Consider the following 13,367-nt stretch of genomic DNA (forward strand, 5'->3'; position numbering starts at 1 on the left):
AAATTGTCTTTCTTTTCTTTCTCTCTTTTTTATCCCTCCTTCCTTCCCTCCTTCTTTCCTTTTTTTCTTTTTCTTTCCTTTCCTTCCTTCCTTCCTTCCCTCCCTCCCTTCCTTTCTCTCCCTCCCTCCCTTCCCTCCTTTACTCTCTCTTTCTCTCTTTTCCTTTCGGCAGAGTTTCACTCTTGTTGCCCAGGCTGGAGTGCCATGATGCGATATTCGTTCACTGCAACCTCCGCCTCCCAGATTCAAGCGATTCCCCTGCCTCACCTTCCCTAGTAGCTGAGATTATGGTTAGACCTGGCTAATTTTGTATTTTTAGTACAGACGGGTTTCTCTTTGCTGGTCAGGCTGGTCTGAAATTCCCAACCTCAGGTTATCTGCCTGCCTTGGCCTCACAAAGTGCTGGGATTACAGGTGTGAGCCACTGCCCCCAGCAAAAAATTCTTTCATCTGTTGATGGACACTTAGGCTGATGCCATATTTCTGCTATTGTGAATAGTGCTATGATAAACACAAGAGTGCAGGCATCCCTTTGATATACTGATTTCCTTTGGGTAAATATAGTTAGTGGGATTGCTGGTTTGTATGATACATCAAATTTTTTTTTTTTTAACTTTTGACATGGAGTCCCACTCTGTTACCCATGCTGGAGTGCAGTGGCATGATCTCGGCTCACTGCAGCCTCTGTCTCCTGGGTTGAAGTGGTTTTCTTGCCTCAGCCTCCCAAGTAGCTGGGATTACAGGCACGCGCCACCATGTCTGGTTAATTTTTGTATTTTTAGTAGGGATGGGGTTTTACCATATTGGCCAGGCTGGCCTTGAACTCCTGACCTCGGGTGATCCTCCTGCCTTGGCCTCCCAAAATGCTCAGATTGCAGGCGTGAGCCACCACATCTGGCTGTATGGTACATCTATTTTTAGTTTTTTGTTTTGTTTTGTTTTGTTTTTTTTTTTTAAGAAATCTCTATATTAGGCCAGGCATGGTGGCTCACGCCTGTAATCCCAGCACTTTGGGAGGTTAAGGCAGGCAAATCACCTGAGGTCAGGAGTTCGAGATCAGCTTGGTCAACATGGTGAAACACCGTCTCTACTAAAAATACAAAAATTAGCTGGACACCTATAATCCCAGCTACTCGGGAGCTGAGGCAGGAGAATCACTTGAACCTGGGAGACAGAGGTTGTAGTGAGCCAAGATCATGCCACTGCACTACAGCCTGGGAGACAGAAACTGTCTCAAAAAAAAAAAAAAAATCTCCAAACTGTTTTCCATAGGATTCTATTAAGTTACATTCCCACTAACAGTATATCAAAGTTCCCTCTTTTCTGCATCGTCACTAGGATCTGTTATTATCTCATTCTAGCAATGGCCATTCTAACTGGGGAAAGGTGATATCTCATTGTGGCTTTGATTTGCATTTCCTGGGTGATTAGTGATGTTGAGCATTTTTCATTTATTTGTTGGACATTTGTATGTCTTCTTTTGAGAAATGTCTTTGTGCCATTTCCCCACTTTTTAATGGAATTATGTGGGTTTTTACTATTGAGTTGTTGCAGTTCCTTGTATATTCTAGATATTAGTCCCTTGCTGGATGAATACTTTGCAAATATTTTCTCCCATTCAACAGGCTGTCTCTTCACTCTGTTGATTGCTTTCTTTGCTGTGCAGAAGCTTTTTAGTTTAAGAGAGACCCATTTGTCTATTTATGTTTAAGTTGCCTGTCCTTGAAGTCTTAGCCATACATCTTTGCCGAGACCAATTCCCTGAAGTTATTTTATTTATGTACCTCATCCCCTCTAATGGAGATTAAAAAAAGAAAATGAGCAGGTGGAAACTTTGAGGTGATGGATATGTTTATGACATAGAACGTGGTGATGGTTTCATACGTGATACTTATCTCCAAGCACAAGGCATATACATGAAATATGCATAACTTTCTGTATACCAGTCATACCTCAATAAAGTGGTTAAAAAATAGAATCCAGAAAAACCTCAGAGTTCCTTATTTTTGTACTTATCCTAAAATTGAAGAGGAAGTTGAGGTTTATTAATTGGTTACAGGAAATAGAGACTTTGGCTTCTCAGGTACCAAAACCATCAAATGCATCAGCTGCGATGGGCCACAAAAGACAATGCTCACAGAGGCTCTTATTTTAAGAACTCAGCAGAAGTAATTTCTCATATGTAAATTATTCCCTTTTAGAAGGCTGAGGCACTGAATCTGAGATTCTAAAGGAAACACAAGGCCAAGAATAACTTTTTTAAAAGTTAACTCAATTGTGAAGTATGACACATCAAAGTGTTCAATGAATAACAATCTAATCACCACCCAGCCAAACAAACAAGAACATTTTAAGTATCCTAGAAGATTCATGTGTATTTCTTGTATTTCCCCCAGTTACCAACACCTTCCATCTCCCCAAAGTTATGAACTGTTCTGATGTTGCACTCCTTTGTTCAGTTGTAACATTTTTGCATTTTATATACATGGGATCATAAATATTCTTTTGGGTCAGGCTTCTTTGGAATACATATTATGTCTGTGAAACTCATGAGTTCTTCATGTAGTTCAATTGCTTTCATTGCTGTAGAGTATTTTAACACCTCATGATTTCTTTTCCTTCTGCTGTTGATGAGTATTTGCATTAGCTCCAGTTTGGGCTGTTGGAAATTATGTTTCTAGGAACATCCTTGACAACATGTCTTGGTGCACGTATGTACATATTTGGAGTGGCACAAATGGATCACCGGGTGTGCAGAATGCTGTCAAGCTGTTTTCCAAAGACGGTTTTTCTTTTTTTTTTTTTTTTTNTTTTTTGAGACGGAGTTACGCTCTTGTTACCCAGGCTGGAGTGCAATGGTGCGATCTCGGCTCACCACAACCTCCGCCTCCTGGGTTCAGGCAATTCTCCTGCCCCAGCCTCCTGAGTCGCTGGGATTACAGGCACGCGCCACCATGCCCAGCTAATTTTTTTGTATTTTTAGTAGAGACGGGGTTTCACCGTGTTGACCAGGATGGTCTTGATCTCTTGACCTCGTGATCCACCTGCCTCGGCCTCCCACAGTGCTGGGATTACAGGCTTGAGCCACCGCGCCAGGCCCCAAAGACGGTTTTTCAATATACTTACACAGCAGTACATGAGGATTCCTGTTGCTTCATTGGTACTTGGCTCTCAATCTTTTACATTTTAGACATCCCAGTGGGTGTCTAGTGTGGTGGATCCCAGTGGGTATCTCAGAGTGGTTTTAATTTGCATTTCCCTGGTAACTAATAAAGAGTGAGCACTTTTCCAGTTATTGGCCATTTGGATATTCTCTTTTGTGAAATACCCATTCAAATCTCTTGTCCATTTCTCTAATTGGGCTTTCTGTTTTTTTTAATGAGTTTTAAGAGTTCTTCATAGTTTATGGTGCTCATTCTCAGACTTCAGCCTGCATCACCCTTAAGGTGCTCGCTTCGGCAGCACATAAAGTAAAATTGGAATGATACAGAGAAGATTAGCATGGCGCTTACAAAAAAAAATCACCCGTAGGGCTTGTTAAAACGCACATTACTGGTCCCCACCACCAGAGTCTCGATTCAGTAGATCTGGGGTGAGGCACAAAAGCGTGCATTTCTAATGCGTTCCCAGGTGATGCACTAAGCTGCTGGTCCAGGGACCACACTTTGAGAATCATTATTTAATAGTGATTTAAGTGTAACAGCAATAGATGTTTCTTGTTAGTTTTGGACAAAATCACCTTAAAAAACAAAAAAACAAAAACCTCAACCATTTAATACTGCTCAAGTCTGAGACATAAGCTAATACTCTTTCTTCCTAGAAGGGTACAAATGGACTTGCTTAAAATAGCAACTGCTTCAACCTGTCTGAAACCCACTGAAATCTCCCTCTTAGAATATTTGGTACACCTAATTCACCAAGAGAACCAGTTCATGATAGAAGGTATCCTTTGATCACATATTTTTCAATCTCAGGAGAACTTACTGGCTTTCATCAGCAAGAACATGAGTCAGGAATCCCTCAACGCACAGAAATACAGATCTCTGAATGGAGATGAAAACTATCATTTATTTCAATTGAATTTGGTTTCATTAAAAAATTCTATGATAACATTAAAACAAAAACAGGTCATTTATATGACTGTCTTTAGCCTCAAAAGACCAAATAAACATACAGACATTTCAAATATAGCTAACGTTTTAACAAACCTCAGTATGATCACTGCTGTCATTTTGGTCACCTAAAATACGAATCATGACTATTAATAAACATTTACTGTGTGTGGCTTATTGGACAGACCATTAATCACACATTTCTAAGTACTAGAAGTTGAACAGTCACTACAGTCAATGTATTTTGGTAGTTAGCTCTGTGTGTGCTTTTTAAGGCTTCACTCAATAAAACATCTGTTTCTCTCTGCTGATGAATCAAAAAATTTGCTCTATGAAGGGCACATATATGTATACACATAAATGCACATGTGTGCATGTCTATGCACATATGCAATTTCAGGGAGGTAACGCCTTATACTGAGAGGTCATAAGAATTCACTTCAAACCATAATAGCAAAACCTTTAGTAAACTGAACTCAGCTCACAGTCATCACCATCCAGAAAAATTAAAGGCTCATAGTTCAAATAAAGTACAACAGGTCCCAGGAAGTACTGTGGTTTGCTGATTCATTCAACAGAAAGGGCAAATGACAATGCTATTGGTGATCGGAAGTAAACTAACCTGAACAGGCTCAGGAAAGTGAACCATTGGATGCATCCTGAGAATGCACTGCAGATTAAGAGTCAATGCTTGCAACAATTATCAGTTTGTCTCATCACGTTAGCAAAGCCTGTTCATGCAATTTAGGAAGGATTTCAATAAAGCCTAACCCAAAAGGCTTACAGTCAACGAGGGTTAGCCTTCCATAAATGAGAAATCCAAAAAAGAATAATGCCATGTATTTCAGGAATGTCAGCTAGAGGTCTGGCCTTCTTAGGACATGTCACGGTGCTGAGTCTAAATCTGCAAGTTCCCATGTCCAAGTCATGCAACTCTAATGGTCACACTTGTGTCCTTCAGTATCAAAGCACCTTTAAGGACTTCGATTTTGAGAAAGTAGTATTTTCTCTTCCTTCTCTTTCAGAGCATATGATAAAATATTGTCCTTCTATCCTTTAACCATATATCCATTTTTTTCTTTTGAGGGGAGTAGGGGGTACATTCTCCCTACTACAATGTTGCAAACTTGTTTTTGGTTGTTCCTATTGGTTTTAACTGTACTATTTTCTAACAAGAAGCCTTCAGGGGAAATAATGAATCCTAGTTATGTCAAAAGAAAACAATGAGACAAAATGGCAACTTCACAGTCTTCAAGTAAATAGAATCCCTGATAAAACTGGAAATTAACATGTAATTTTGGGGGCAGTAAAAACAACAACAACAACAAAAACCTGTGACAACGATGTCCTACTCCTTTAAAAATGAGCTTTGACTCTGTAGTCTCTTAAGGCACAAAACCTGATAGACAGCGTTTAACTGGTGGCCTACACCTCTGATTTGGATTTTAAAAAACAACGGTTGACATTTAAATAAAAATAAAACATTTTGTTAGAGCTGGAGATCACCAGATAAGTCAGGAGAAAAATTCAAATGAACATCTTGTATGTATAAATATTTGTTGCTAAAGTAAAAAAAAGTACAATGTAGTTTACATAGTCCAAAAACTAGCGGAAAACGCTTTTGGAACACACCTGACATCTTGGTTGGATTCATAGTACAGTCTCAAAAATAGCTAAGGCCGCGGGCTGTCCACTGGAAGTGTTTGTGACCACATGGTCGGTGTGACTGATATGTGAATAATTTCTTTTGAAGTATACCTGAAAAAAAAAAAAAAAAGCAAGCATAAAAAGAACGTTTCAAAATTTTAAAGTCCTCTTCCCTAAAACAATGCACTTCTGTGTCCACTTCTTCATGAGAAGCAAATCATATCCCTCACTGAGGCACAATTTAAGACCAGGCATGAATATACTGCACAGAGGAATTAACCCCATTAAAACCTTCAGCAGGGCTGGGCTAAATGCCAAACAACCTGTAGATGCATTTGAGTTCTGATCACTCTGATTCATAGATATGCTTTATCTCTGTAGTAAATAGACAAGCAGAATCGTTTTACTGACTCAAAACCTAGAGATAAATTAAAAACAGGGTGACAAAGAGGCTGGGAAATCTAGCGTCTGCATGAGGGTTTCTCATTTTCACACATAAAATGAGCACAATAGATTTGGATGTTAATATCAAGTTGTAATCCCTGTATTTTATAAACTCTGATTGACAAGCATTGAAATGCTGGCGTATATGTATGAAACATCCCGGCGTTTAATTTGTGCGGCAAAGCAGTTATAGAGCCTATAGAAATGGGGTCTGTGGAGAGTGGTCCACAATAATGAAAAGAGAAGCAAAAGCTTTAACAATGACTCAGCCAAGCAACTTCTCTAAAATGTAAGATGATACCAAATAATAGGATAGTTCTTTGCCAAGCCTTTGAGTTCCTGAATTCTACCAATTTCTAGCTGAACTAGAAGAGATACAGGTTTTCTGATAAATGTATAATCAGAACATAAAGGAAATGAAATGCTGTCAAGTTTCTCTGTTCCACAATCATCAGTTTTTAGTAGCTGTATCGTATCTTGGTTCCTTGACAGATGCGCATAACAAAATGAAATAATGTCAAGACTTGTGAGCTCTTATCTCAAAATGTGTTTGGGTAAAAAAGGACTTCAAATGTAATTTTTTTTCCCCCAAAGAAGAATGTGAAAAGTTTTGTTTGAGTCTTTAAAACAGAAAATGTAGCAACTATCTGAGGCTGACACGTGTCAGCTGGGTCTTTTAGTCATACGATTCTGGATCTATTTTATAAAACCTTGCTCCGAATATATTTGTGGGTGCTATCAACAAAGTTATCACTGAAGATAATGGGTTTCACATACAAAAAAGAAAGTGCTGAGACACCTGCCTACATATAAGTGTACTTTCTTTCTCTTTAACGGCTTGCATACTCGTTACTCCAGAAACATCATTACATATAAAACACTATACATTAAAATGTCACTTAAGGAGAATATAAATTGTCCAATAATGCTGGGATGCCACCAGATGAAATCTGAGGCTATTTCCATTATAATGTAAGTGTTTGAAAATAAGACTTTTGGGGGGATAATTTCCTGTCTCCCTCTCCCACTTTTTTAAGTTAGCCATATTTTGTGTGGTTATAGATTAATGTACTCCAAAAAAGTTATTCCTTAGTGAAACCAAAACTAGCCAAAAGAACAAACAGACATTCACATCACCTTCTACTGCTTGACAGCCTTCCCCAAATAGGCTGGCTCCTTCTGTGTAACCCTCTTGATTTAATTTTTTTATAAAGAAAATGTTATTCACCATTTTAAACCCAAATGGTCTTAGCTTCATGGTTTGAACAACTTAGTTAAAAACATACTTCTTGTGCATATAATCTTTGACCTTTCGTTTTCTTTTCTGCTGCCAAGTTTTATAACACACTATAGATAACCACACAGGTGAGATAAAATATCCTTTTTTGTTTTTGTTTTAGTTTTTATTACAGTGCAGGTGATGAGGGGAGTTGAGATTACTGAACAACTTTTGGCAAAGCCCTCTTGTTGTACGCTATGCCTGGGATGGACCGGTCCAGTCTCAGCTCTCTCGTGGGATTCATTGATGATCATAGAAAAATTACCTAACTACTCTCTCTACCAGCTGCCTGATCTGTAACATGAGATAATAGCTGACATCACAGGAACTGATTAATGGCTACAAACTACAGGTTGAAAACCCGCTGCATCAGTGTTGGGTATCATGATGAATGCTGCTCAGAGAAGTATCCCGTAAGTACGCAGAACATGGCAGTATTGCCCAGCTTGAAGGATGAAGGCAAAGCATCAAGGAGTCCCTCTGGTGTACCTTTTATCTTTACAGAACCCCAAAACTGTGGCTGAGACAACTTCAGCTGAGTGAATATGGTATCCTGGGAGGCAGAAAGGTAGAAATGAAAGATCACGGAAGTCAGAGTATGAACACTTATGAACTGGTGGCTTTGAAAAATTACTCAGGCTGGGCGTGGTGGCTCATGCCTGTAGTCCCAGCACTTTGGAAGGCCAAGGCGGGTAGATCACTTGAGGTCAGGAGTTCGAGACAAGCCTGGCCAACACGATGAAGCCCCATCTCTACTAAAAATACAAAAATTAGCCAGCCATGGTGGTGCACATCTGTAGTCCCAGCTACTCAGGAGCCCGAGGCAGGAGAATCACTTGAACCTGGGAGGCAGAGACTGTAGTGAGCCAAGATCACGCCACTGCACTCCAGCCTAGGTGACAGAATGAGACTCTGTCTCAAAAACAAAAACAAAAACAAGTTACTCAGCTTCTTTTATTTCAGTGTTTTTATGTGTCAGAAAGGGATAACAGCAGATCAGAAGGACTGCGAAGCCTCAGGGAGACAGTGCCATAAGCGTTCACGTTTGGGGCAAAAAGAGTATCAGGCCAGTGAGTATAGGACACCTTGTCTCCCTTTTCCTTCTTTTCTTGAGTTTGCTCCATTATAGTTCCTCTAATGTAGGTTGAAACAAAGTTCGGTATTTAAACTCTAGCTCACCAACGAGGCCACCACAATAGAACTAGATTTTATTGAAATCAACAGAGCAATACAAGCTCCCCAGCCAGGACAAAGGACAGCAACTGGGCTTTGATTGGCATTGCATTCCTGAGACACCATCTGATGTGCTGAATGCTGGCTCAAGACCCTGTCAGTTCATTCTTACTGAGGTCTCTGGCCCTAATTCAATCACACTAACTCTCAAGGCCTCAAGTTCACTATTTGTATAGCCGGTCTAATTTGGTTTCCATGAATGGCATGTATATTGTCAGAGTTAAAGAGTTATGGAGACTTAGAAAGGACTTCTGCTTTTAAGATAATGGAGTAATGAATTTTCTCTCTCCTTTTCCTTTCAGAAATCACTCTGAACATCAAAGATATTGATTAATAAAAAGTAAGCTAAATCTTTGTGAAATCAGGAAAGCCTGAATGGTAAAATATCATCAACGGCTGCCATATGCAACTGGATCCAACGGGGCTGTGGCAAGGCAGAGAAGGTGTCTATGAAGAGCAGGCCTCGACAGTCATAGGGGCGTAAAGTTCTCCAATTAATTGGAGGAACTCTAAGGTATGTCAATAAAGAATCATACAGAAACATCTTTGACTGACCTATGTACATGCATGAGGTCCTGGGAGAAGAGAGATTGCAATTGCCCAATTCTGTAAGCTAAGGAGAAAGAAAAGCAAAACATGCATTCTCAACACACACACGCACAACACACATACACACACACGCACACACACACACACACCCTCTCTGGGTCATAAGGTACTTCTACATTAAGCACAGAAAATTCCCTTTAGCCAGAAACAAGGCCCTAGCCACAACTATCCTGCAACTATCTGGTCTAGGAAGAGTTCGTTTTATTCACAGTTGAGGAGTAGGAATAATAATAATAATAATAATTTTACAAGTAGTACAAGGTCTGAAAATATACAAATAAGTAAGAAAAGGAATAAGATAAATATGTGACCGATGTTGATCACATAAAATTTATGAATATAATACATTCAAAGAAAATGAAGCAGAATGATCAGGCTGTGCATAATGGAGATACAGAAAAACAAGGCAGAGTGACAGAAGATGCTGAAACATGTGTTGACAGAGGTCAAAACTGAAGTGGAAGAGAAAAGTGAAAATATCAAAGAAATGGACTGGGTGTACTGGCTCACACCTGTAATCCCAGCACTTTGGGAGGCTGAGAAGGGAAAATCACTTGAAGCCAGAAGTTTGAGGTCAGCCTGGCCAACATAATGAAGCCTTGTCTCTACTAAAAATACAAGAATTAGCTGGGCATGGTGGTGCACGCTTGTAATCCCAGCTACTTGGGAGGGTGAAGCATGAGAATTGCTTGAACCTGGGAGGTGGAGGGTGCAGTGAGCTGAGTGCACACCACTGCACTCCAGCTTGAGCAATATAGGGAGGCTCTGTCTCAAAAAAAAAAAAAAAAAGAAAAAAAAAAAAAAAACCACAAATGGCAGTTCTACTGAAGGCAGCACAAAGATTAGCCAACAGTGAAAATACTGTTATGAGGCACAGAACAGGACTGAGCAAGCAAACAAAATAACTAAAAAGGATTAAGGAGAAAATAGCTTTATAAAAAAGCTAAAGGACATAAAACATATACATGATAGATATTTGTAAAGAAGAGAATTTAAAAAATCAAATAAAAAAATTCAAGGATATAATTCAATTAAACTTCCAGAAACAAAAGAAAATTTGAATCAAAAGTCTGAAAGACTACATAATGATGTCCTAGGAAAACTAAAGACCCTTTTAGCATACAAGAAAAAAGACTTGGCTGGGCATAGTGGCACTCATCTGTAATCCCAGCACTTTGGGAGGCTGAAGTGGGAGGACAGCTTGAGCCCAGGAGTTCAAGACCAGCATGGGAGACCAGGCACAGTGGCTCACACCTGTAATCTCAACACTTTGGGAGGCTGGGATGGGTGGATCACCTGAGGTTGGGAGTTCGAGACCAGCCTGACCAACATAGAGAACCTTGTCTCTACTAAAAATACAAAATTAGCCGGGCGTGATGGTGCATATCTGTAATCTCAGCTACTGGGGAGGCTGAGGCAGGACAATCGCTTGAACCCAGGTAGGCAGAGGTTGCGGTGAGCCAAGATTGCACCATTGCACTCCAGCTTGGGCAACAAGAATGAAACTCCATCTTGGAAAAAAAAAAAAAAAAAAAGAACCAGCGTGGGTGACATAGTGAGACCTCGTCTCTATGGGAGGAAAAAAAAAATTGGCTGTGCATGGTGATGTGTGCCTGTAGTTCCAGCATTAAGGGAGGCTGAGAAAGGAGCATTGTTTGGTCCTGGAAGGTTGAGGTTCCAGTGAGCTATGATTGTGCCACTGCACTCCAGCCTGGGCAACAGAGCAAGACCCTGCCTCAAAACAGAAAAAGGAAAAAAGGCCAAGTTATGTTAAACATAGCCATAGACGTCTCCATATTAACAGACAACACTAGAAGACCTTAGCACAAAGGCTGCAACATACTAAGTGAAAGAAGGTATGATCCAACAATTTTATAACCACCACTTTTTAAAAAAAATTTAATTTTTATGTTAAGTTCCAGGATACATGTGCAGGTTTGTCACATAGGTAAACCTGTGCATGGTATAACCACCAAATTTAAATCAGAGAGGTAACAAAGATTTCAGACATGCAGTAAGTCAGGGATCCTAAGCTCCAAGTAACCCTTTCCTTTAAGATGGTACAGAGCATTGTTTTGCAACCTTTTTTTTTTAAACTGCCACCCACAATAATGGGTGGCACATTTCACTGTACACTGGGACTTGGCACACATCCACTATCTATATCTGTATCTATACTGAAAAGCATTTAAAAAAATATTACCATTACTATGAAAAATACATTGTTACTTTTCTTCCATTCCATTCTTTTCTATTTGATATCTTAAGACAGGCTAGTCATGATGTACTAAATGGATTTCACAGCACCACTAATGGGTTATAGACTGAGGTTAAAAAGTACTGAAGGATAAACTTTAGCTAATAAGAGATGAAGAAAGTATTATTTGAAGTCAAATAACAAGAGGCTTAAGTATATTTGAGGTTTGAAGGCAAACAGAAGAAAAACTAAGCTAAAATTTGATGGTAGGGTGGAGAGAGAAGTATATTTACATTCTCATTGTTTATAAAGGGGAATCAATAAAGAAATAACATTTAGAGGAAACAAAAGGAACACATACAAAACAATCAACAAAGAAACAAAAATTACCTACTACAAATCAAATGGTAAAAAGAAAATGAATACTAAAACTGAAAGCATAACATGACAGAACTAAGATAAAACATACTTATAATCTCAATAAATGTAAATGCACTAAAATCATCTATTAAAAGCAAAGGCTAAGATTAAATCTCAGAGTAAAACCTAACCACATTACACACAGCAGACACACCTTTGGATATTCAAAGACAATACCATATTTATCAGACAAAGAAAACAAAGTAAAAGCAGGGGACCCAATCTAGTTTTGAACCAGCATGGATTTAGAACTAAAATCATTACATGAATCAAAGAAAGGCATGTTAAAATGGCAGGAAATATAACTCATAATGGAAATCCAAGTTATGAACATCTGTGGACTGAAAACCATGGCATCAAAGTTACCAAAACAAAAATGACAGGTACTACAAAGAGAAATATGTCTAGTATTAAACTAATTCACCTCCAGATCCAAGTCACAGAAAACAGACCAATATAAATAAGGATTAATAAGAATGTAATGAACAAGGTAGAACTAGTTAAACCTTATTAAGCTCTATACCTTAAACAGATAACATCTTTTTTTCAATGCCAAAGAACATCCAGAAAAACTACCTACAGTAAGACACAAGAAATTAAATTCTGAATGGATAAAAAGGATATGGATGACAGCAATGAAAATGAAACTGATGAGTAAAACAGAAAAGAAATGAACAGAAAAACAAACCCCTACCATCAAAACGTTTTTGAAATTTACCTTTTCAATAATTCCTGGGCCAGGGAAAATCAAAACCAAAATTGCAGAATATATAAATAAAAAATAAACTATGAATAAAAGCACTACATATCAAAACCTAAAGCACAGGAGAATTCACAGCCTTAAAATTCTAAGGGAGAAAAAAGAATAAAAATGCATTCAAGAAGAAACAAAAAAAACTAGAAAAGGAAGGTAATAAAAGCAAAAACTGATCAACAGGAAAACAGAATGTAAGAACTAGTAAGAAAAAAAACCTGATAGGTCATTCACCAGTAAAAAAAACAAAAATAGCTAACTTAATTAGAAGTTAATTAGGAAAAATAAAAAGTAAACAGTAGAAAAAGTATAAATACTAGGTTGCCATTAAAAAATGAAGTAACTGGCCAGTTGCAGTGGCTCATGCCTGTAATCCCAGCACTTTGGGAGGCCAAGGTGGGTGGATCACCTGAGGTCAGGAGTTCGAGATCAGCCCGGCCAACATGGTGAAACCCTGTCTCTACTAAAAATACAAAAAAATTAGCCTGGCGTGGTGGTAGGTGCTTATAATCCCAGCTACTGGGGAGGCTGAGGCAGGAGAATTGCTTGAACCAGGAGATGGAGACTGCAGTGAGCTGAGATTGCATCACTGCACTCCAGTCTGGGCAACAGGAGTGAAACATGCTCTCTTTCTTTCTCTCTCTCTCTCTCTCTCCATATATATATATATAT

The 13,367-nt window shown here is 38.9% G+C and overlaps 1 protein-coding gene and 1 non-coding gene across 4 annotated transcripts in view; one reads left to right on the forward strand and one right to left on the reverse strand.

Moving 5' to 3' along the window:
• Positions 1-3,446: 3,446 nt before the first annotated feature.
• Positions 3,447-3,554, forward strand: LOC119473425. Its single transcript, XR_005202637.1, has one exon. It is a non-coding gene; the product is annotated as a U6 spliceosomal RNA (small nuclear RNA).
• Positions 3,555-4,048: 494 nt separating this feature from the next.
• Positions 4,049-13,367, reverse strand: part of ABCC4 (ATP binding cassette subfamily C member 4) — a 276,355-nt gene continuing 267,036 nt past the window's right edge. For all 3 annotated transcript variants that reach the window (XM_017543557.2, XM_017543561.2, XM_037743897.1), the window contains one exon: positions 4,049-5,870. In XM_017543557.2, the coding sequence (XP_017399046.1) occupies positions 5,763-5,870 (108 nt within the window). In that variant the 3' untranslated portion in view covers positions 4,049-5,762. The remainder of the gene's footprint in view (positions 5,871-13,367) is intronic.

Source organism: Cebus imitator, unplaced genomic scaffold (genome assembly GCF_001604975.1).
Source record: "Cebus imitator isolate Cc_AM_T3 unplaced genomic scaffold, Cebus_imitator-1.0 Scaffold158, whole genome shotgun sequence".
In the NCBI taxonomy this organism is placed as follows: Eukaryota; Metazoa; Chordata; class Mammalia; order Primates; family Cebidae; genus Cebus; species Cebus imitator.